The sequence below is a fragment of the Maniola hyperantus genome, chromosome 27, assembly GCF_902806685.2.
Source record: "Maniola hyperantus chromosome 27, iAphHyp1.2, whole genome shotgun sequence".
Classification (NCBI taxonomy): Eukaryota; Metazoa; Arthropoda; class Insecta; order Lepidoptera; family Nymphalidae; genus Maniola; species Maniola hyperantus.
This window is the reverse complement of record NC_048562.1, coordinates 1,414,151-1,439,877: the sequence shown is the minus strand read 5'-3', so window position 1 is coordinate 1,439,877 and position 25,727 is coordinate 1,414,151. Positions and strand designations below refer to the sequence as shown.

Sequence of the window (25,727 nt, the reverse complement as noted above, 5' to 3'; positions counted from 1 at the left end):
ACTGCACCAAAGTCAAAGTCAAATGATTTATTAAAAATCCATACTAATACTAATATTATAAATGCGAAAGTGTGTCTGTCTGTCTGTCTGTCTGCTAGCTTTTCACGGCTCAACCGTTTAATCGATTTTGACGAAATTTGGTACAGAGATAGCTTGCATCGCGGGGAAGGACATAGGCTTTTTATCCCGGAAAATTAAAGAGTTCCCACAGGATTTTTAAAAACCTAAATCCACGCGGACGAAGTCGCGGGCATCCTCTAGTAGGTAATAAATTACTCTTTTCTATTGTCAGTTGTTGGATTTGTAAGATCGGAAGTTTGTGATAATTATTTCGCAAACTTAAAACTAAAGCTACGAGGGTTCCAAACGTGCCCAAGTCTGAGAAGAGCCTACAACAAACTCAAACCAGAAGTCAGAGTCACTCACCATTAGCTCTGTGCCAGCGCTCACACACTCTGTTGTCGAGCACTGGCACGTCCACGGCCTGCAGCGTGCGGGGGCGAAGCCTCGAGCCGGGGCTGAGGGCTCCCCAGCCGGCCGCCCAGCCGTACTGCCCCAAATAATCAGACCCTCGCTCTGGTAGACAGATTGGTGCTGGAATCACAAAAAAATATCATGATTTAATAGGGGTACGTAGTCTAATTGCGAAAATGACGATTGCGCTGTGTAAAAGACTATATTACACATTACTATCATATAAGACTATAATATTTTATACTCTCAAAGATATGAAAGTCAAGCGCGATTCAGAATTCTACTAGCGCCATCTAGTACTTAGTTAAAAAAGTTTAAAATATTACACATGTATTAACATAATATATGCAGCATGTAGTGGCGGCAAGTTTCAGAGTATAACACATATTATTATCAAATCTATGCAGCTATCTTTTATATTCTCAAAAGATGAAAGTCAAGCGCGATTCAGGGTTCTACCGGCGCCATCTAGTACTTAGTAAAAGTTAAAAATTATACACGTTTGTTCACCTATATGCGGCATGTAGTGGACGTTTCTGTCGAGCGTGAGCACGGCCACGTCGAAGCGGTCGGCTTGAGGCGTGAACTTGAACAGCGGGTGTACCTGCAAACGAGAGGTTACAACTACGTCAATTGGTAAAACATTGCGTTTTATAGTTTTGTCATCAGCTTAAATTCTACGTAATCTACGTGAACCCACATACACTATGTAAATTGGTAAAATAAATTCAATAGTAACGTTTCTCATACAAAATACGGGGTGACGTGGATGTGACGCTGAAAAAATTCTATTAGCATGATTCAGGATCATGTAGCGACATCTAGTGCTTCTATGTGAGGATCATCACAGATACGATGCCATTCTCATTGTGTACGTACTTTGATAGTCCTAACTCCGAAGGTGTATGACGGTAGCACCTATGCACCAGAATTGATGACGTAGCCACTCAGTATGACGCGGATGTGACGTGGCTATGGCCTATAACCATGTTGTGATGACGTAGTGAGTATGGTACTATGCACTCAATGGTAGCAAGAGGAAGATCTACCTCCAAGCTGATGCAACTCCCGGGGACACAGCTAGTCCGATCTTCTACCAGTACCAGTCATCAGTAGTATCTTGGAACTTGTATAGTACACCGCAGAGAAAACTCTGTTAGCGTAATTCAGGATAGTGTAGCGACATCTAGTATTTGTTTTTGAAGATCGTCACAGAAGCGATATCTTCATTTGTTATGTACGTACTTTGATAGTCCTAACGCCGAAGGTGTAAGCCGGTAGAGGCTCAGCGGCTGAGTTGATGACGTAGTCGCCCAGCGTGACGCGGACGTGACGAGGCTGTGCGCGTGCGACGCAGTGACCCGCCGTGACGACGTGACGACGTGATATCAAGGATCCTCCACATCTGGAATGGTTAGGAACGTAATGTTATAAGATGGCTACTAGTTATAGGAAGATTTTTACGCTTGACAATAAATCTGAGGCCGCGGCATCGACAAGTGGGTGGGCCACGGAAGAGTGTAGGAGCTGGGCAATGATACGCATTAATCCATACTAATATTATAAATGCGAAAGTGTGTCTGCCTGCCCGCGACTTCGTCTGCGTGTATTTAGGTTTTTAAAAATCCTCTGGGAACTCTTTGATTCTCCGCGATATGTCTTTCCCCAGGATGCAAGCTATATCTGAACCAAATTTCGTCAAAATCGGTTGAACGGATGGGCCGTGAAAGGTTAGCAGACAGACAGGCAGACATACTTTCGCATTTATAATATTAGTATGGATTGGTCAATACAAGAACTAAGTACCTAAGCTAAGTACCATAAAAACAATTGGACATTACAAATTTTTCTTACATGCAAGCGTGCGTTGCACAAATATAATCTAGGTTGCCAGTTACCATACATTGCTGTGTGTGGTGTAATACTAAATTGTCACATTATTGTGATATATGTGTACCTATTATAGTTTGTGGCTAAATCCATTGTACACAATCTCTAAACTAAACTAAAATGTCACGCCTAAATCTATTGCTATCCCTTTCATAATGTTGCTTGCGGAAAAGGATGGCACTAGATTTAGGCCTGTTAATTTAGTTTAGTTTAGAGATTGTGTACAAGAGAATCGGCGCCAATTAGGGCCGATTGGGGCTGTTGTCTTTCTCTAAACTAAACTCAGAGTATCTGCAATTTTTTTTTTTTAATATTCTTTTCTCTCTTCTCTGTTCTTTTGCCTCGTGGGAGGCTTCGGCCATGGCTAGTTACCACCCTACCGGCAAAGTCGTGCCGCGAAGCGATTTAGCGTTCCGGTACGATGCCGGTGTAGAAACCAAAGGGGTATGGGTTTAATGATAACTGCCATACCCCCTGCAACTTAGCCCGCTTCTATCTTAGACTGCATCACTTACCACTAAGGGCTAACTTATATTTTAATGAAAAAGAATAAATAAATATTGCTAAAAAAGGACGGAACATGAATTTCACATTTCATCATCATCACGATCAACCCATCGCCGGCCATTTTGAGAACATTATGGAGAAATCTCAGGTATGCAGGTTTCCTCACGATGTTTTCCTTCGCCGTTAAAGCAAGTGATATTTAATTAAACCTATACATCTTTAGTTCTACACGGCATCGTACCGGAACGCTAAATCGCTTGGCGGCACGCTTTTGCCGGTAGGGTGGTAACTAACCACGGCCAAAGCCTTCCACCAGACAGAACTCTAATATAAAGGGTTGCGAATTGCGATGCGTCTTAGATAACAAAGTATATTAACAACATAAGGTATAATTATAAGGTAACTAACTGATGCCCGCGACTTCGTCCGCGTGGAATTAGGGTTTTTAAAAATCCCGTGGGAACTCTTTGATTTTCCGGGATAAAAAGTAGCCCTTGTCACTCTCCAGGTTTCTATCTTTATCTAACCATGCAAAAAATCACGTCAATCCGTTGCACCGTTGCGACGTGATTGAACAAACCAACAAACGAACACTCTTTCGCATTTATAGTAAGGGTACTGATAAGGGTACTGATGGTAGCAATACTTCACTACCCATATTATAAATGCAAAAGTGTGTTTGTTTGTTGGTTTGTCCTTCAATCATGTCACAACGGAGCAACGGATCGCCGTGATTTTTTGCATGGGTATAGATAAAGACCTGGAGAGTGACATAGGTTACTTTTTATCCCGGAAAATCAAAAAGTTTCCACAGGATTTTTAAAAACCAAAATCCACGTGAATTAGCGGTCATTAGCTAGTTATAAAATAAAGCCAAGCAAGTTTAGATCTACATTTATATAATTTACATACAAGCTATATCGAAATAATAAAAGAATACATGAAGAGGAATGTGCGAAAGTTTCTACTGAAGTCTGAAACACTATATCTAGGTACAGTTCTTGCAATTCACGAAGGCGAGTGAACTTTACTTGTGGTTACGTCGTATACACGAGTTGCTTAAGTGTGCGTGCATGTCGGACCAATCAGTCGCGAGTAAGCGCTCGCAAACGCACACATTTACTTAAGGACCTTACCTTACGTATACCGATACGACTTAAACTTTTGTATGGAAAAAACTTAAATAATTATTTACTTTATAAAAAAAAGAGAACTAAAAGCAATGTATTTAGGTACTTACTATCTCTTTTTTTTTAAGCTTAAGGTTTGCCAAAGAGCCATGGAACGCAGCATACTAGGTATAAAACTAGCAGATCGCGTAAAGAATTCTGCTATACGTTCCAAAACGCGAGTAGCTGACGTTGGCCTTGCAGCCGCTTGACTCAAATGGGACTGGGCAGGTCATGTGTGCCGTATGCCAGATGAATTATGGGCAAAATCTGCTTCTTTTTGGACGCCCCAGAATCGTCAACGCCAGCGTGGTCGGCCGAGGCGACGTTGGCGTGATGAATTAGATAAATTTACAGTTACGTGGCCTGAAGAGGCACGAAATAGAAATTTGTGGAAGGATCGAAGGGAGGCCTTTGCCCAGACGTGGGACAGCACAGGCTGATTTAGATTTAGATTTAGATTTTAGATTATCTCTTTTTTGTTATAGTACCTACTCTGTGAATAAATAAATTTAATTTGCAGTTTTTCTGGATAAGAATCTTCTAACAATGGTAAGTCGTAAATTTATAAAGAGAAGAAAGTATAGACTCAGCCAAAATTAACATTGATGCAAAAAATTACATTTAACTACAGTAAACCACAACCATAGGAATTTTGGTATCAAATTACTACCAAAACCGATAAGAGTTGCTAGCTTTTGTACACAAAATTACTATCAATTACTATATTTAGAATACCATAGAGTTACTCTACGATTTTGTCACAATCTACACCGTGCTACATCTGTCTCTTTCGCACATTTACCTCTCTATCCAACACTGCTTCCAACCGATAAGCTCGAAAATCGACATAAGCATGTTGCATCTGTAAAGTTAATATATTAATTTCAGTATTAGTTGTGTTAAAAATGAAGTTTTCTACCAAAATAGTAGGTTTTTTAAAGTTGAGTAATGTAATATCGACTTTGGTAATCAAATGAAAGGTTTTATTGTGTAAATTCTGAATTAAAATAAAAGAAATGCAAGATATTGTAAAAACGTAACATCCATCTGTGGTATTAAAACTATGAAGGAAAAAACAAAAATTGTATAGAAAATCTACTATATTGGTAGAAAATTCTAAACAACGCATACTTATGTATCAACTTTATTTAAACCAATTTAATTTAAAATTCTTATTTTATCAATGGAAATAAATGTTAAAAGTAATGATTCCATTTATTAAAATATTTATTTCAATACAATTATTATTACGGAAAATATTACCTATTATGCGTTGCTTAGTAAAATATTAATACAAAACTTTGAATAAAAATATTAAACTGCTCAGATATATACTTATGTGTATATAGCTAAAAATAAATTATTAATATTAGAATATTAGTTCTTCTGCCATAATTAGTGTGTTATAATGTATTTGGGTTAATTTTTAAAGTTAAAAAATAGTTGTGGTGAGTATATAAATAATTTTAGGCATATCGTTTATATACAAACCCTTTACATATATTATACACTACATGTATTTACTATCTAGGCTAGTGTGGCTTTGGAAACGCTTCAGGTTTTTGTGGGATGATCAGCGATTGTGGTTCATATCATGTATGTCAAAAAAGATGTCAAATGTTAACCCGTGTATACCTAGGTTTACACGGGTTTACTTAGTATTACCCATAACCCAAACGTTTTGGGTAAAGTTTGAATAATAAGTAAAATATATTTTAATTCGGAATTAACCCACACTCACCTAGATCTACCCAACTCTGACTGGATAATGTAAAGGGGGGGGGGGATGCTGGAGGAGCTGATTCTGATTCTGTAGCCTTGCCAGGGAAAGGTAGGCAGGGTTGCCTGCATCATCACCGCACATTATAGGCGAGTGCGACTTTCGACCTTTTAGGGGGGGGGGGGGGAGTTATCTTATTTAAAGCCGGGGGCATGTTGTGTTTAGCTAAATATTACACTAGGTATATAACCTGGAGGAGCCGATCCTGATGTAGGCTTGCCAGGGGAAGGTTCCGAAGCCCGCGTCGTCTCCGCCCACAATTCTACGCTGGGCGGTCTGCTTGCCCACGGCTACGCCACAACCTGCAAAACAAAATTGAATTTTTAACCGTTTTTAAAAGAAAGTAAACGAGAAAAGTAAAAAAAATTAAAGGAGCGGACTGAAAACCAAAAGGTCGCCGATTCAAATCCCACCCGTTGCACTATTGTCGTACCTACTCCTAGCACAAGCTCCTGGTACAGACCTTAGCTTATATCCCAGGGACAGGCCTAAGCTACTTTTTATTCCGGAAAATATCGTGGATTTAAGTTTTTTTAATCCCCTGTGAAATGTTTGAGTTTTAATGAAATAAAGGAGTATGCGCAACGGATCAGCCTGGCTGTCCAGCGCAGAAATGCAGCCAGTATTCTTAGCACCATTCCACGCGGGCATGATTTGTAAAGTAATATTATTGTAATACTAGCTTATGCTCGCGACTTCGTCCTCGTGGACTTAAAAAATGTCAACCCCCTATTTTATCCCCTTAAGGGTTGAATTTTCAAAAATCCTTTCTGAGAGGATGCCTACGTCATAATAGCTATCTGCAATCTGCATGCCCAATTTCACCCTGATCCGTCCAGTAGTTTGAGCTGTGCGTTGATAGATCAGTCAGTCAGTCCACCTTTTCCTTTTTCAAGTATGTACAATGAAAAAGGTTTGGCTATAGTCCACTACGCGGGCCGAGTGTGGATTAGTAGACTTCACACACCTTTCAGAACAAGCGACATTTAATTGCTTGAAACGCACATATCTCCGAAAATTTAGAGGTGCGTGCCCGGATCGAACCCCCGACCTCCCGAATAGGAAGTGGACGTCTTAACCACTATCACTTAAAATTTAGGTAGTTATTTTTTGTAGCATTTTAGAAAAAAATGGTAGAGTAGAGTACCTTGGTGAGTTTCCTTCTTTTCCTTTGTTTTATTTCTCAATTTCGGGGCTCTTATATCATAAAGTTTTACAGCACTAATGTTCATTATAAATAGAATCAAATATACAACTAGAACTATATTAAACTTTATAATCATTTTGATTTATATATTTTTCATTTTAATGCTACTATCTACGAAACTAGTATCTTACACTTAGTTATCCACGACTTAAATAAACTTTTCTGTACGTAAATTTTTTGTTCCCTTTCTTCGATGCAAAAATTTATCAACTTCACAACTTCATGAGTTAATTATGTTAATGATAATCTCGAAAACTATTTGCTATCGGCGCGAATTGCGATACACTTATTTAGGGTTGCCAAACATACTATCATAATAGTAGTGTACCTACTATATTCATTTTAGTTCTGCATACTATAACAGTTGAAGAAAATAATAGCACGCAAAAGCGATGTGCTATTCGATGATGAATCTTTTTTTTTTTAAACTACTAACAAAAGTCTTATAAAAGAATGGTCCATTTTCTGAAAAAATTGACTTAAAAAAAAGTGAAAAAATGTTACATAATGTAACTTTACAAATCCCCGCAGGAACTAAATAAATAATAAGAATTTTCCAGTACTTTAAGTATTCGTTGACGAAACGTAAGTAACAAATAAAAACCCAAAAATACTTTGAAAAGAAACAAGAGGTTGGAGACAAAAATAGAAGATCTACAAAAAAAAAATGAGTAGGTAATACAAGTAGAATAAGAGAAATAGAAAATAAACGCACTTTTGTATTTCTTTACTCATTCCATGATAAATATTTATTTATTTTACTATATTTTTTGAAGCGTAGGTACGATATTTTTGTAGTTTGTTCTGAAAAATACTATATAATGCCTAATAATTAGCCGAAAAAATGTTGGTAACCCTACATCTCATTACAAATAGGTTAAAGTTGTGAATTTAACTTAATTAACTCTAACTTTCGTCTGATTTAAAAATTATTTCACGTGTGTTATAGTAGGTGGATTATAACGGATAATCCTTAATTCACGTCCGTTACACTGATAAAATAAAACGGTACTGAATATTATATTGAAACCTGTAATCAGTAATTACATAACAAAAAGTCCGTACGCTTAGTATAAGATTTCATGTCTCACCAACGTTGCTAGAATTCGAGAGTCGAAACACTATAACGTCAAAGTAAAATTGACCTATAGAACCTTGATTTAAAGCCAAAAATTCAATGCCACTGATTTTAATTTCGCAACGTTTCCGCTCGGAGCGCGGCTGGAGATGTGTAGACTTGAGCTTTAAAGCAAGGCATTTAAGATCCAGTTTACTATAACGCGGAAGTGTTTCGATACTCGAATACCAGTGGCGTGCAGGTCATAAAGGCATAAATGCACTGCTTACCCCAATTGTAATTGCTCAATGCATATTTTTCATTATGACCAGCCAGTCAACAGGTTCTCACCTAACTAATGCCTACCCTGGCTTCAAATCCTGTGCGCGCCACTGTCGAATACTATCAAAGTTTGTGAGACATAAAATCTCGTACTAAGTGTGATGTGCGTAAGTTAAAGGAAACATGTTACATAGGTACATATTACTTAATGCATTTCGGCTTGCATTACGGAAGTAAAACAACCAGTTTTTCTGTTAGCATATTTTATTACTTACTGGTTATGTAGGCGATCGACTGTAAGTCGGCTAAATGGTCGAAAGTATAACGCAGCCGCTGGATGGCGGCGGCGCAAGACCGTGGCGTGTCTAAGGGGGCGCCGAGTGCCCTCTAATGCGACACGTCCAAAAATGCGTCGATGCCGGCGCTCTCAAAGACCCTGCGCTCGTGTTATGGCCGACGCCGTCATCATTTAAAATTGCACCATTTGCATCCGAATTTCCGTTTGAAAATATAACTGTTAGTATTCCATTTTAACCCTGCTCCTACTAGACTAGAGGGCGCCAGGGTACTGGTTGCACACGGGTGCCACAAGGGCTAGAGACGCCTCTGTGGAAATCCCTACAAGAGACCTATGTCCAGCTGTGGACGTCTATCGGTTGTTGATGATGATGATGGTGATAGCCTAGTGGTTAAGACGTTGGCATCCTAGTCGTGGAGTCTGCTTCGATTCCAAGCTGTAGGTATATTTACGATGTTTATTTTTTACTAGTAAAAGTCATATTGCAAATAAAACATCTGACTGACGCTAGAGGTCAACGAACGTTGCCTGAGTAGGTCGCTCGGAGTCAACGCCACGTTGTAGGTGGGGCATTGACCCCAGTTTTGCACGTTATACATTGCGGGTTTGAAAAATACTAAATCACTAAAACTACAAAATGGGGCAAATGGTTATTGGTATTGGATTGTGTTTAGGTAGTATAACAATAACGCTAAGTTTTTGCTAGCGTTCTGGTTACACCCTGTATATTTCAAGGGTCTCTTAAATTTTAAGTTTTTTTTATAAGTTATTCTTAAGTTATAAGATGTTATTAATTAAAATTAGAAGCTGTGGTAGCCTAGTGGTTAGTACGTCCGCCTTCCAATCGGAGGTCGGGGGTTCGATCCCGGGCACGCACCTCTAACTTTTCGTTAACGTTAACGAACGTTAACGAAACGTTTAACGTTATGTTCGTTTTTAAGTAATTAAAATATCACTCGCTTTAACGGTGAAGGAAAACATCGTGAGGAAACCTGCATGCCTGAGAGTTCTCCATAATGTTCTCAAAGGTGTGTGAAGTCTGCCAATCCGCACTTGGCCAGCGTGGTAGACTACGGCCAAAACCCTTCTCACTCTGAGAGGAGACCCGTGCTCTGTAGTGAGCCGGCGATGGGTTGATCATGATGATGATGATTAATTTCAAAACGTTGGTAATTTTTTTTATTTTTTGTTTTATTTGTACCAAAACATTTACAATAAAGAGAAAAAGAGAGTAAAATTGAACAGGGAAGCACTTTTCTCTATGAGAGATCTCTACCAGTGACCCTTGGCAGTGCGAGAGGTTGTAGAGGGAGTAGAATAGGTAGTTTAAGATCTCCTTTTTAGACTAAAACTTGCATAACTAACAGTAGGTATAGGTAAATTCAATAACTACGATTCGCTCCGGCCTCTAAAATGTAAGTTTAACAGTTTATTTCCTACTTTCTACGGTCAATTGCATGTTAAAGATAAATAATAAAGTATAATTAAGTATAATCGATTTGAATTTGGGTCATATTTTTGTGTCATATGCACAATAATTCCTGAAAATATCAGAGAAAACTGCCACTCAAATACAGAGTGAAGAAGTATTACCTATCTCTACATAGTATAAAATAAAGTCGCTTCCCGCGTCTGTATGTATGCATGAACGCGTAGATCTTTTGAACTACGCAACGGATTTTAATGCGGTTTTCACCAATAGATAGAGTGATTCAAGAGGAAGGTTTATAGCTATAGTTTAATTCTCAAAAAATTAGAGATCCCTAGAGAAATTGAAATAATGTGAATTAGGTCGGAAAAAAATCCTCTCATTTGAGAGTTTCCGAGGCAACACCTCAATGACACCACATTAGTATCTACATTGCACCCATGCGAAGCCGGGGCGGGTCGCTAGTCATTATTATATAGTGTTTTATGTATTATATGCAAATATATCAAAGGAAAAGGTGACTGACTGACTGATCTATCAACGCACAGCTCAAACTACTGGACGGATCGGGCTGAAATTTGGCATGCAGATAGCTATTATAAAGACCTGGAGAGTGACATAGGCTACTTTTTATCCCGGAAAATCAAAGAGTTCCCACGGGATTTTTAAAAAACCTAATTCCACGCGGACGAAGTCGCAGGCATCAATCAGCTAGTCAGCAAGTTTTTAATAAAGTGAGCTCATGACTTACAAGGAAGGTGAAAGATACAAACTTGAACTTTCTCGGTTTGCGGTTACCGTGGTTAACTTGAGGCACGAGGTAACGGAGGAAAGCGAATAGTTAGGTATGGTTTATTATATGACGTATGGCGCTGAAACGTTGACACTGACAGTTGACAGTTGACAGCCCACAAGTTCAAAGTCATAATCATAATCATAATCATTTATTTATTTTGCTCAGTAGGGCGATTGTCTAAAACCTGCATCAATCATTATTACAATCTCAATTGTTCTGATTGGCTGAATTTGTGCCATTCTTGTTGCAACAATGCATTGTGACCAATAGTGAGCGAGCATTAACCAATCAGAGATGATTGCGATCGTGACATTGTAGCTGTCAAACAACCGCGGTAGGGCCACAGATATGGTAGGTAGGCATGTATATTATTTACATGGGGTCTTAAAAGTTAGGTAATCAGTTACATATCCTTCTAAGCATGGCGTGCAAAATTATTTCTAAATATCTCCATAAATTATCTCATTTAATTAATATTGTTATGTCATCACTCATCATGTAAATGTTATTAATAACCTAAGGCTAAGGTAGATAAGGCTAGCTTTAAGTTTTATTGTAATATTTAAAAAATAAATAAAAAAAAAATGAGTGAATGTTATTTATAATTCAAATGTCTATTTCTATGCATTATTTAAAATTTGTCATTAAAAAAGTCATTAACACTATGATAGGTTTTATTTAGTAAAAAATTAAATAAAGTCGCTCAGCGTGCTATGGAGCGGGCTATGTTGGGTATCTCTCTGAGGGACAAAATCCGTAACGAGGAAATCCGTAGGAGAACCAGAGTGACCGTCATAGCCAGCTGAAGTGGCAGTGGGCAGGCCACGTCTGCCGCAGAACCGATGGCCGCTGGGACAGACGTGTTCAGCCCCCCAATTGTGTAAGAATAACCATTTCATGGCTATCGCAATCTTCAAGAATTCTGCCCTTTGATTGGCTGTGAAAAATGTAAACAGCGAATCAACCAATCAAAGGGCAGAATTTCTTGACGATTGCGATATAGCCATGAAATGGTTATGGGGAGCTGGAGTGGAGACCGCGTATCAGCCAGCGCAGTGTGGGACGATCAACCCGCTGGACTGACGCCCTTAAGAAGATAGCGGGAAGTGTGTGGATGAGGAAGGCTGAGGATCGTGTGTGGTGGCGTGCTCTTAGGAAAGTCTATGTCCAGCAGTGGACGCAAACAGGCTGATTGATTGATTGATTGATTGACTGTTAATCTATATAGATAATATCTATAAGGCAAGGTGGAGGGTATCGGAGGGCGAGGAAGGTCACCTACGCGATGGACCGACCAAATGAACTCCGCTGTGGGCGGTCCATCGCGTAAAAAATGTTCAGCAAAGCATTATTATGATCATAATGATGATGATGATGATGATGATGACTTTCCTGTAGCATTTCCTTATTCAAGGTTTGACGACCTCCCTGGCGCAGTGGTGAGCGCTGTGGTCTTATTAGTGGGAGGTCCCGGGTTCGATTCCTGGCAGGGGTTTGGAATTTTATAATTTCTAAATTTCTGGTCTGGTCTGGTGGGAGGCTTCGGCCGTGGCTAGTTACCACCCTACCGGCAAAGCCGTGCCGCCAAGCGATTTAGCGTTCCGGTACGATGCCGTGTAGAAACCAAAGGGGTATGGGTTTAATAAAAACTGCCATACCCCTTCCAGGTTAGCCCGTTATCCATCTTAGACTGCATCATCACTTACCATCAGGTGAGATTGCAGTCAAGGGCTAACTTGTATCTGAATTAAAAAAAAAAAAAAAAGTACAGGAAAAGCAAATAGGTGGTTTCGGTAGGTTATCTTCGACATACACAAAACATATAGTTAAATCCAAGGAAGCTCATAGCATTGTGCCCAATGGCAAACTAGCGTGAAATTATACGCTAAAGTAGGTATTTGCGTAACCACATATTACATGGCAACCGGGGACGGTTCTAAAATTTTAAATTTTCAGAGATCTGTGGGTAAATGGCAAAGAAAACTTTTTTCATACAATACCTAGTGTGTTTTTTAAAATTTCTTTTGTTGTATTTGGAGGGTGTGTTCTTTGTAAAGAGTGGGTATCCAATAAGAAAGGATTTTTCGAAATTCCACCCCCAAGTGGGTTAAATGAGGGGTTAAAATTTAATGTAGTACACGTAGACGATGTCGCGAGCATAAGCTAGTCACGGTGTACATTTCCAAAGGTATTTAGTATTATAGTTTTTTTTAAAATAGAAATAGCGAGCAAAAGAGCAGGCGGGTCACCTGATGTTAAGTGATTACCGCCGCCCATGAACATTTGCAGCACCAGAGGAACCGCCGATGCGTTGCCGGCCTTTTACTAATCTGTTGGCCCGCCCCTTGAATAACCCCATGTTGTAATCTATTGGGAACACCGCCGATAGGAGTTGGTTCCACAGTTAGCATGTGCGTGGAAAGAAGGATCTGGCACAACGGACGGTTGAAGTGCTCAGACACTTAGGTGGTGAGGGTGAAATTCCTCGGTGGCGCGCGGTGCGGTTGTAGAAGAATGAGGGTGGAATGAGGTCAAAAAGCTCTTCAGAGCACTCCCCATTATAAAGACGATATAACACGCATAGAGAGCTAACGTCTCTGTGGATTAGTAGCAGATTTTTTATTAAGTAAGGAACCCATATCTTTATTATTACTTTCGCACTTAAGGAGGATTGTTTTGATGAGATGGTAGGTATGATGTATCGTGTGTTACAAGATTTCGGAATCTAAGTGATTTATGATTAGGTAGGCAGTTTTCTTGCAATAAAATGAGGTAATAACATGCATTCCTACTAATATTATAAATGCGAAAGTGTGTCTGTCTGTCTGTCTGCTAGTTTTTCACGGCCCAACCGTTCTACCAATTTTGATGAAATTTGGTACAGAGTTAGCTTAAATCCCGGGGACGGATGTAGGTTACTTTTTATCCCGGAAAATTAAGGAGTTCCCACGGAAGACGAAGTCACGGGCATCATCTAGTTGACTTATATATTACTTCGTATGGACAGAGTTATTGAACAAACAAAATGGCACCGACACAGTGGTGCTTTAGCACCAATGCAACCTCAGTGACGTCTGGATTTCAAACGGGTCGTTCATTAGTATCTAAGAGGTGGCGCTGATTTATTTGGTTGTTAAACCGTGAAAATTTTTGTTAGTTTGTTTATATTCGATGAGTACCTAATAATAACAATGCCTGACATGTAGAGGTTCTTATTTAAAACTACTTAATTCCCGCGACTTCGCCCGCGTGGACTACACAAATTTAAAACCCTATTTCACCCCCTTAGGGGTTGAATTTTCAAAAATTCTTTCTTAGCGGATGTCTACATCATAATAGCTATCTGCATGCCAAATTTCAGCCCAATCCGTCCAGTAGTTTGAGCTGTGCGTTGATAGATCAGTCAGTCAGTCAGATAACCGCTAGATGGATAGACTAGAGATTTGTATTGGCCAATAAATTGGCAATTATGATGATCGGATATCTAAGGAAGCGGTCTCGTAATGGTGAGTGAGTCACGCGTTGCGACACTGAAGACATCTGAGGATGCATACACTACGACCTTACCTACTGAGCCGATAGATTGAGTTCTATAGGGTGACCGATCAATTGGGTATTTGACTCAAATTTTTTTATTACTTTATTATAAACTAGTATAAAAATAATGACGTAAACTGAAAAAAACTAATTAAATCGATCAAATAACAAAAAAGTTATGAGCATTTAAATATTTCTGATTAGACAGAGATAGCGATATAGCATTTTGACGTCACACCTACTAATGCCATATGCGGTTTCTTACAAATTTTCGTTTTGCGAAAAAGGGATAGAAGACCCTCCCACTCCAAAATTAAAATGCCTGTAACTTTGTGAATCTTGTTGGATTTTAATATGTTTTTCAGCGTACGTCATTATTTTTATCCTAGTTTATAATAAAGTACCTAATAATATTTATCAAATTCAAAAGTAGAAAAATACCCAATTCACAAAAATATCCCGATTTTACAAAATCTCGAATTTGGAAAACGAATTATTTGGTGAAAATATATAAAAATAAATGATATTTTAACATTGAGCACATTTGCAAAGTAAAGTTGTTAGATAGATTTGACGATTCAAAAGCACTTGTAAAAGTTTAATTGAATAAAAAAAAAAAATTTTTTATTTTATTTTTTATTTAAAAGTTGAGATAGCCTAGCAAACTGTGATAGCCTAGTGGTTAGGACGTCCGCCTTCTAATCGAAGGTCGGGGATTCGATCCCGGGCACGCACCTCTAACTTTTCGGAGTTATGTGCGTTTTAAGTAATTAAATATCACTTGCTTTAACGGTGAAGGAAAACATCGTGAGGAAACCTGCATGCCTGAGAGTTCTCCATAATGTTCTCAAAGGTGTGTGAAGTGTACCAATCTTCACATGGCGTGGTAGACTATGGCCAAACCCTTCTCATTCTGAGAGGAGACCCGTTCTCTGTAGTGAGCCGGCGATGGGTTGATCACGATGATGATATTTTACTTTCCTTCCCACTTTTACACAAAGCACGCAATTTAAAGTCAACGACTACCCCAATTAAACGAGAATACATTAAGTTAATTTGCACAAAAACCGATTAAACATTCATTCCCCATACCACGACATATAAATAAATTAAGTTAATTAGCACAAAAACCGATTAAATATTCATTCTCCGACATACATTGCTTGTTTACGCACGCTCAAAGTGTTAAGTAACCGCGCATATTATATAATGTGCCACTAAAAACTGGAGTTTTTAGGCTCAAAAGAATTATAACCCAGAGTCAAAAAATGACCTAAAGTTCCTAAATTTAAGTAAGAACTTTCCTTTCCACTTTTACACAAAGCACTATAGTGATAAGGTCGCGCGCGCCCTTTGTTTTTTAGGTGTATCCTGTATTCTTACTCTCTGTAATTCTAGTAACAATAAAGTTATTTTAAATTAAATTAAATTAAAGCACGCAATTCAAAGACAATGACTACCCCAATTAAACGACAATACATTAAGTTAATTAGCACGAAAACCGATTAAATATTCATTCGCCATACCAAGTGATATACATTGCTTGTTTACGCACGATCAATGTTCCCTTGGGCTACAACCCAGACCCAAAAAATGAACTAAAGTTCCTAAATTAACTACTTAGTAAGGACTTAAATTAGGTACTTTCCATTCCACTTTACAAAGCACGCAATTTAAAGTCAACGACTACCCCAATTAAACGAGAATACATTAAGTTAATTAGCACAAAAACCGATTAAATATTCATTCCCCATACCACGACATATAAATAAATTAAGTTAATTAGCACAAAAACCGATTAAATATTCATTCTCCATACCAAGTGACATACATTGCTTGTTTACGCACGCTCAATGTATACAAAGTGTTAAGTAACCGCGCATATTATGTCATGTGCCAGTAGAAAGTGGATGTAGCTTGACCGACTTATTCAAATTTTTGTAGGTAATGTATTATGTCAGCGGTGACCGGAAACTGGGTGGTCGATAGTGTTTATCCTTTTACTATGTGACTTTTTAGGGTTCCGTACCTCAAAAGAAAAAATGGAACCCTTATCACTTTGTTGTCTGTCTGTCTGTCTGTCGGTCTGTCCAGAAACCTACAGGGTACTTCCCGTTGACCTAGAATCATGAAATTTGGCAGGTCTTATAGCTTACGTTATGACCTAGAATCATGAAATTTGGCAGGTCTTTCAAGATTCCTACAGGGTACTTCCCGTTGACCTAGAATTATGAAATTTGGCAGGTAGGTAGGTCTTATAGCAGAAAATAGGGGTAAAATCTAAAAACTGTGAATTTGTGGTTGCATCACTCAAAAAAAAAATTAAACTGTGGTCATGAACTAATAATTAGTATTTTCAATTATCAAAGTTAGATAACTATATCAAGTGGGGTATCATATGAAAAGGCTTCACCTGTGGATTCTAAAACAGATTTTTATTTATTTTTATGAATCAAAGTTTTTGATTTATCGTGCAAAATGTCGAAAAAATACGACTGTATTACGGAACCCTCGTTGCGCGAGCCTGACTCGCACTTGGTCGGTTTTTTGCCTAAAAATGACGTCGATCCGTTGCGACGTGATTGAAGGATAAACTAACGAACAAACACACTTTCGCATTTATAATATGGGTAGTGCTTTCAAGGTCGTTTATTATCAAGGACACTAAATGCATAGAATACATTAATATTAACTATATGTATGTCACTACACTTATTATAATACCTCGACTGGCTTCGTACTTACATGGCCTTATTATGTAACAAGTACATGACTAGCAATGATAAAGTAGAGATCCGACTATTTTGTCATATAAACGGATATTAGTAATGAGTTTCTTGCTGGTTCTTCTCGGTAGGAACGGCATTCCGAACCAGTGGTAAATTAAAACTACCTGACTATTCATAAGCACTTTTAAAAAGTTTACATGAATAAAAAAACATTCTATTCTATTCTATTCTATTTTATGCAAATCCGTCAAGATTGTACTGTTTAACGCGTATTGCCAACTTTGGAAAAAAACACAGACCCGGCGCAAACGAATCTATCTAAATATATAACCGGCCAAGTGCGAGTCAGGCTCGCACACCGAGGGTTCCGTACTACAGTCGTATTTTTTCGACATTTTGAACAATAATTCAAAAATTATGATGCATAAAAATAAATAAAAATCTGTTTTAGAATTCACAAGTAAAGCCCTTTCATATGATACCCCACTTGATATAGTTATCTTACTTCGAATATTGAAAATATTAATTATTAGTTCATGACTACAGTTTAATTTTTTTTGTGTGATCTAACCCTAAATTCGCGGTTTTCAGATTTTTCCCCTAATGCCAGCTATAAGACCTACCTGCAAAATTTCATGATTCTAGGTCAACGGGAAGTACCCTGTAGGTTTCTTGACAGACAGACAGACAAAAAAGTGATCCTAATAAAATAAGGGTTCCGTTTTTCCTTTTGAGGTACGGAACCCTAATAAAAGGAAAAGGTGACTGACTAACTCACCACACAGCAACGCACAGCTCAAACTACTGGACGGATCGGGCTGAAATTTGGCATGCAGATAGCTATCATAACGTAGGCATCCGCTAAGAAAGGATTTTTGAAAATTCAACCCCTAAGGGGGTGAAATAGGGGTTTGAAATTTGTGTAGTCCACGCGGATGATGATGTATATTTAGATATTTGTGGATCCTATTGGGTAACATCCTATTGGGTACATTTTGTTTCGTAATAAACAATACAGCGATAAATTTTATAAAAAAAATGTTAATTATAATTTCTAATACAATTTTCTATACAAGCACGCCTATTCTATTGTATGCCAAAGTTGGGAGGCTTCGGTCATGTTAAAGGTAGCGGAGCGGCAAGCGGAAATAGGTCAGCATCATCTTATCACAACCTATCGTCGGCAACTACTGAGCACAGGGGCCTCACTACCCTTACTACCTTATGACAACCTCCCTGGCGCAGTGGTAAGCACTGTGGTATCATTAGTGGGAGGTCTCGGGTTCGATTCCTGTTAGGCTAACATGCGCACCACGAGAAAATTTTGTCTACGCATTTACTCGTCTTATTTGTATGAAGAAACACGAGATAATGCGTAGACAAAATTTTCTTGCGGGGCGCATGTTAGGCCTGCTGGCAGGGGTTTGGAATTTCTTAATTTCTGGTCTGGTCTGGCAGGGGGTTGCCACGATACTCAGTGTCTGGCAATGCCTGACATGATTTTTAACAAGTAACTACTGTTTCGAAGTAAATATAAAAAAATTACTTTATACTTTGACGTAGGATTTTTCACACCTTTGTTACCTGTTATCTACCAAAGCCATCATGATCTAAACTTCATTGTCGCTGATCGTTCCTACCAGTGCAGTTGGGGACAAAACGCAGAGAAACTTTCAGCTTTTATAAAATAACGAAGGTCTGGCACGCGCTGGCTCCTAGGGTGAGGTCTAGAGCCTACTCTGACTTAACTTAGACTTAAGACATAGGTAAAACGAGACAGAGCTATAATCTCTCACATAAAATATCTGTCTCGTTTTAACGCAATCTTAGGTCTGAGCAAAGTCAAAGTGCGCTCTATAGATCTCAGCCTTAGTCAAAGCCGCTACCGCGCCGGAACGTGTTTTATTTATTTATTTATTTATTTTTATTTATTATAGTGCACACGTAATATTATAACAATTTCTATCTCGCCAAACCGCCAGAATAGTAGTTTTCCTTTGCTAATAATTAGTTAAACTTAATATGTATTCTTTATAATTAAAAATATTACCAATAATATTAAATATTTAAAAAAAATTATTTGTAATCAAATTGGAGACCATTAATCGTGGATGTTTTGTTAAGTATATATTATTTTTCTTTAAATTTAAATTCCTGTTCATTTTTATTTTATTTTTACCTACTGTTTTACTCTTAATTTATTAAGTTAGTGCATGTTAGTTTATAAGTAAATTTTTTTTCACCTGTAATAATTGACAACCATGCTGTTTATTGTATTTAAATGTGTTATGGTATTTTATGTATGGAAGGTGTTGGTGATTGGTGAAATTAATTAAAAAAAACACTTTTTAAATAACTTATCGTGATTTCCTTTGTACTTAATATCGCTACCGCTTTCGATAGATAATGTGAACTAAATACTACACTTCTCACTGATCGTTCACAATGAAGAAGCGATAATACAAGAACAGAAGTGATATAATTTAAAAGATTTTGATTATAGTGTTGAGATAATAAATGGTTGAAAGAGAGCTAAAAGTGAAACGTTTGATGATCTCTATGGTTAAATAAGTATTTCATTTAGGTATTTATTATAAGACTAGCTTATGCTCGCAACTTCGTCCGCGTGGACTCCACAAATTTCAAACCCCTATTTAACCCCTTTAAGGTGGCCGCTATTTTAGAAAAAAAAAAACCGGCCACGCGCATTGTAGGGTTCCGTAGTCACAATCTTCGAAAAACAGATATAACTCCTTAACCTGTGAACCATGATAGTTTTCCTTTAAAATTTATTATATATACTACTGCTGTGAATTTTGTCACGTTCCTATATACTGGCCATTTGGCTGATAGAGGGGAGGGGGGGGGGGGGGCACTTGACTCTACTAAAAATTAGTACTTTAAAACATCATATTTTACAAACGGATCTAGAAATCGAAAAATGATGTTCCCACACCCACAGTATTTTTAAAAGACCTATTCAACGATACCCCACACTATGGGGTAGACGAGAAAAAAAAATCATCCCCACTTTACCGATGCTACCCTACCCTACCCTAAAAAAAATATTTATCAAAATTTTATTTCACCACTTTTTGGCGTGATTAATATGGGATATTATTGGGTATAAACCCATGCCTAATTACAGATTTCTAGCACTAATAGTCTCGGAGATTAACCGAGGACGGACGGACGGACGGACAGGCGGACGGACATGGCGAAACTATAAGGGTTCCTTGTTTACTACGGAACCCTAAAAATGGCAGACTACTAGGTGAGCCAATCTTCAAAGCCCGTTAATTATCTAGTAGCGTAGAGCTGCAGTAAACAAACAGACGTACAGTACGCAACTACATATATACAAAGTTATGCGTAGTGCGCAGTGAAAGGCGACGCGAGTCGGAAGGGTATCGCGGAAATACGCGCCGCCGCGTGCGATCGCCTCGCCGTATGCCACAGCCACAAGCGGCAGCGACTAGCGGTTTTAGGTTTTTACACGCCCACAAAAATCGGCCAAGTGCGAATTGGACTCGTGCGTCGAAGTCGAAGGGTTCCGTACAATCCGTGACGCTGGTCAGCGCTACGAATGGTACGGAAAACTACTAATTTTGGTTGGTTAGTTTTAAATAAAAATAAATAAAGGAAAAAGGTGACAGACTGACTGACTGATCTATCAACGCACAGCTCCAACTACTGGACGGATCTGGCTGAAATTTGGCATGCAGATAGCTATTATGACGTAGGCATCCGCTAAGAAAGGAATTGTGAAAATTCAACCCCTAAGGGGTGAAATAGTGGTTTGCGTGATCAATCATTTTCTTTCTTTCTAACTGAAAGTTGCTGTCAAGAAACTTTACATTGACTTATATAAATTCCTTCGTATGGACAGGGTTATTGTACAAACAAAATTGCACCGACTCAGTGGTGCTTTAGCACCAATGCAATCTCAGTGACGTCTGGATTTCAAACGGGTCGTTCTAATGATACTAATGTATCTAAGAGGTGGCGCTGATTTATTTGGTTCTTAAACCGTGAAAAGTTTTGTTCGCTTGACCATATTATCTTGTCATTTATATCGATGCTTTTTTTTTTTTTTTTTATTCAGATACAAGTTAGCTCTTGACTGCAATCTCACCTGGTGGTAAGTGATGATGCAGTCTAAGATGATAGCGGGCTAACCTGGAAGGGGTATGGCAGTTTTTATTAAATCCACCCTTTGGTTTCTACACGGCATCGTACCGGAACGCTAAATCGCTTGGCGGCACGGCTTTGCCGGTAGGGTGGTAACTAGCCACGGCCGAAGCCTCCCACCAGACCAGACCAGAAATTTAGAAATTATAAAAATCCAAACCCCTGCCAGGAATCGAACCCGGGACCTCCCACTATTAAGACCACAGCGCTCACCACTGCGCCAGGGAGGTCGTCGTTTTATATGCGCTCTTAACTTGGGCCATACCACAAGCAGCTCAAAACACATCCCTTCCGCTCCATCTTCACTTAATACCACGCGAGTAGATATGTAACGTAATAACATACTTTCTGATACTATACTTGTATATAAATACTATGTCTATACTGTGCTATACGATAATAATTATTATTACTACATAACGATTCTTAATGTCAGAGGTCGCGGGGCGATTGTCTAAAACCTGCATCAATCATAATTACAATCTCAATTGTTCTGATTGGTTGAATTTGTGCGATTCTTGTTGCAACAATGAGCAACAATGCATTGTGGCCAATAGTGAGCGAGCCTGCCAATAGCTGTCAAACAACCGCGGTAGGGCCCGTGCCGCTCTACCGCGGTTGTTTGACAGCTACAATGTCACGATCGCAATCATCTCTGATTGGTTAATGCTCGCTCACTATTGGCCACAATGCATTGTTGCAACAAGAATCGCACAAATTCAGCCAATCAGAACAATTGAGGTTGTAATAATGATTGAAGCAGGTTTTAGACAATCGCCCTACTGAGCTTTCAAGGAAATCATCTATCGACACTGCTCTATCTATCTATCTTCTATATATATATAAAATTATTCAAGGGGCGGACCAACAAATTCCTAAAAGGCCGGCAACGCATCGGCGGCTCCTTTGGTGCTGCAAATGTTCATGGGCGGCGGTAATCACTTAACATCAGGTGACCCGCCTGCTCGTTTGCTCGCCATATCTATTAAAAAAAAAAAAAAATTCAAAGTCCTGACTAACTGACTGACTGACTTATATATCAATGCACAGCCTAAACCACTGGTCTTAGAGACACGAAGTTTTGAGGGTGTTGTTCTTTGTAAAGCATAGGTATCCACTAAGAAAGGATTTTTCGAAATTCCACTCCTAAGTGGTTTAAATAGGGGATGAAAGTTTGTACGAAAGTCCGTCATTTTTCAAGTTATTTGCATGAAAATTGGTATTTGGGTTTTCGGTCACAAATTAAGAAATACGTGTTCCAGGATTTTTGGAAATTCAATCCCCACCTCGATTTTCTAAATTCCACCCGAGCGAAGCCGGGGCGGGTCAGCTAGTCTATTTATATGATCGAAGTCCTTTGAACCGACTTCCAAAAAACTCCACAGCTCGAACTACCGAAAGGACCGAGCTGCATTTTGACGACCTCCCTGGCGCAGTGGTAAGCGCTGTGTGCGAAGTCCCGGGGTCGATTCCTGGCAGGGGGTTTGAAATTTAATAATTTCTAAATTTTGGTCTGGTCTGGTGGGAGGCTTCGGTTGTGCCTAGGTACCACCCTACCGGCAAAGCCGTGCGCCAAGCGATTTAGCGCACCGGTACGACTTTTTTTAAAAATTTATTTACGGCCCTGGATGTCAGTCTTTTAAGGCCTGCCGGTACGATGCCGTGTAGAAACCACTGAGGTATTTCTAACTAATCAGTTTCAGAAAAATCAGATAGGTACATTGTTGCTATCTCACAAAACTCCTAAATGATTTTTGTGAGATAACCACTGTGATCTTTTGTCTGAATATTACTTATGTATAATCAGTTAAGACGTATTATGAAATATTAAGTAAAATCCGACTTTGATTTAAAATTTGTAATAGTAAAAATTGCAGCCATAAAGTCGGTTTACAACTTATGCACACAATTTTTTAGCACAGTTACAAATATTACTAGCATAAAGTCGCATATCGTCCATTTCGAAGAAATTGTGAGTTTATATTTTATTTATTAATGATAAAGTATTTCTAGTAATGGTTAATGATAGGTACAGTTAAGTGTTAAATATTACAAAAACAACTAAAATTGTATCTCTAGTAGTTTAGAAATTATGACCCGATTTCCCTAGCATTTTTGTTTTGGCTCTCCTGAAAAGTAGCAAAAATCCACATCCGACCTTATGATACTAGAGTCGAGATATAGAAACCAAAGTTTTATTTTAAAAAAATGCGATCTCTACGAAAATTGCAATAAGCTACCCGTGCGAAGCCAGGGCGGGTCGCTAGTATTCTTATAAAAGAAAAAAAACTAAAGTAGATTGCATAGTCTTTTACATATCGTGAATCAGTAGATCCGTTTACTCAATAGTTCTCTTATTTATTCCTTTCTTGGAATCTATCTTGGTATTAAACTTTATTTCTCAGGAGATAGAGCTCAAAATACATTAAACATAAAGCGTTAAGATAGTTTAGTAGGCCAGTTGACTTGGGTTTTTGTATTGAGCAATTATTTATTAATACATCTTTGTTATGTGTAAATGGATGACTAAAACTAAATTGGGATAGACTTTTGAAAGGCTGTTGGCTAACTTAAAAGTAGATCCGCCTTTTAAGTACCAAATCTGTTTTTTATTTATAAGTATTAAGAAAGACCTGACCTGATTATCATTTAACTAACAGCAAAGCCTTCGTTCTGTAGAACCGGCCAAGTGCGAGTCAGGCTCGCGCATTGAGGGTTCCATACTACAGTCATATTTTTTCGACATATTGCACGATAATTCAAAAACTATGATACATAAAAATAAATAAAAATCTGTTTTAGAATGTACAGGTGAAGACCTTTCATATGATACCACACTTAATATCGTTATCTCACTTCGAAAGTTGAAAATACTAATTATTAGTTCATGACCACAATTTAATTTTTTTTGTGTGATCTAACCCTAAATTCACGGGTTTCAAATTTTTCCCCGAATGTCAGCTATAAGACCTACCTACCTGCTAAATTTCATGATTTTAGGTCAACGGGAAGTACCCCGTAGGTTTCTTGACAGACAGACAGGACAGACAGACAACGAAGTGATACTAAACGGTTCCGTTTTTCCTTTTGAGGTACGGAAACCTAAAATGTGATATTATAGGGATGCGCAAACTCAACACCATATGAGTCCAAAAGGACATAATTAGTGGTAATAAAAAAACGACAACAACAACAACAGATTATCATCTCGCTCAGCTGTGGGTTGCGCAACCACTTTCACTGGCGCCGGCGCATGACGATCTCGGAACCGTTTCATACACCCACAGTCTGCGATACCAATGTTTCACTAAATACGGCGTCTCATTGTAACAACATGTTCCAACGAACATCGACTCAGGTCACGACAATAAAGAAGTCCCGCAAATTGCTATTGCGCTGCAACCATGTCTCATTATCATCGAAATGACCTTATTTTGACGTCAGCCGAAATAAAAATATACCATCAGCTCCAACTTTAGTCTAGTGCTGACGTCTCTGAAATGGCGGCCACGTGCATTAGTAATTTGCGGGACTTATACTCTTTGATCCTTAAAAAGGTAATATTATAGTAATGCGCAAACTCAACACCATACGAGTCCAAAAGGACATAATTAGTGGTAATAAAAAAAACAACAACAACAGATTAGCATCTCGCTCAGCTGTGGGTTGCGTAACTACTTTCGCTGGCGCCGGCGCATGACGATCGCGGAACCGTTCCATACACCCACAGTCTGCGATACCAAGATACGGCGTTTCATTGCAACAACATGTTCCAACGAACATCGACACGGCTCACGACAATTAGGGAACTTGTAACAAAACAATAAATTGTAAAAAAACAACCCAAAGAATAAGGTGTTTCTTACACACTATGTTGTTAATTCTAAATTCTTTTGTAAGACTTATTCATCTAAATTTGCCGCTGCTGTATGCTGTAGCCGCCTATACTTAATTGGAATTAATAACTTGCCACCAAGGATTTAAATAATGTATTTTTTATTTCTCTTTCTCTATTAAATATAGGGTCTTCCAAAATAAGTAAAATCCACGTCCTTTTAAATTATCGATTAAACTTTAAAAAAAGTGTCATTATGATGTGACGTCACATTCTAGTATTTCATAGAATCTCGCATACCTACTAAGCGCGCGTTTTGGCGTTTGATAAAAAGTTACCTACTGATTTAACTAGTTGTCAAATACCGTATTGATAAGAGTGCCACTGCACCGATGTTCTTTGGAACATGTTGTTAACTTACTATGAAGCGCCCCATCTAGTGGAACATTTCATATCGATGGCCACAATATACTCTTACATGGAACCAATTGGTACCATTCAAAATGAACCATAACGGTTTCTGATACTTTAGGTTTTTCCGAT

At 38.5% G+C, this 25,727-nt stretch overlaps 2 protein-coding genes and 1 long non-coding RNA gene across 5 annotated transcripts in view; all 3 read right to left on the bottom strand.

Moving 5' to 3' along the window:
• Positions 1 to 25,727, bottom strand: part of LOC117994799 (protein KTI12 homolog) — a 239,271-nt gene that overhangs the window by 34,013 nt on the left and 179,531 nt on the right. The gene's annotated exons all lie outside the window — the stretch shown is intronic.
• LOC138404328 (uncharacterized) overlaps positions 1 to 25,727 on the bottom strand; it is a 201,959-nt gene that overhangs the window by 72,656 nt on the left and 103,576 nt on the right. The window lies entirely within an intron of this gene.
• LOC117994790 (serine protease 33) overlaps positions 1 to 25,727 on the bottom strand; it is a 46,615-nt gene that overhangs the window by 2,173 nt on the left and 18,715 nt on the right. For 2 of the 3 annotated variants that reach the window (XM_069507938.1, XM_069507939.1), the window contains 4 exons: positions 6,014 to 6,125; positions 1,720 to 1,879; positions 985 to 1,078; positions 427 to 594 (listed from right to left, as the gene is read on the bottom strand). In XM_069507938.1, coding sequence (XP_069364039.1) covers positions 427 to 594; positions 985 to 1,078; positions 1,720 to 1,879; positions 6,014 to 6,125 — 534 coding nt within the window. Of the gene's footprint in view, positions 1 to 426; positions 595 to 984; positions 1,079 to 1,719; positions 1,880 to 6,013; positions 6,126 to 6,970; positions 7,142 to 7,941; positions 7,965 to 25,727 lie in introns of those variants that run through there. The other variant, XM_069507940.1, reaches the window with a different exon arrangement.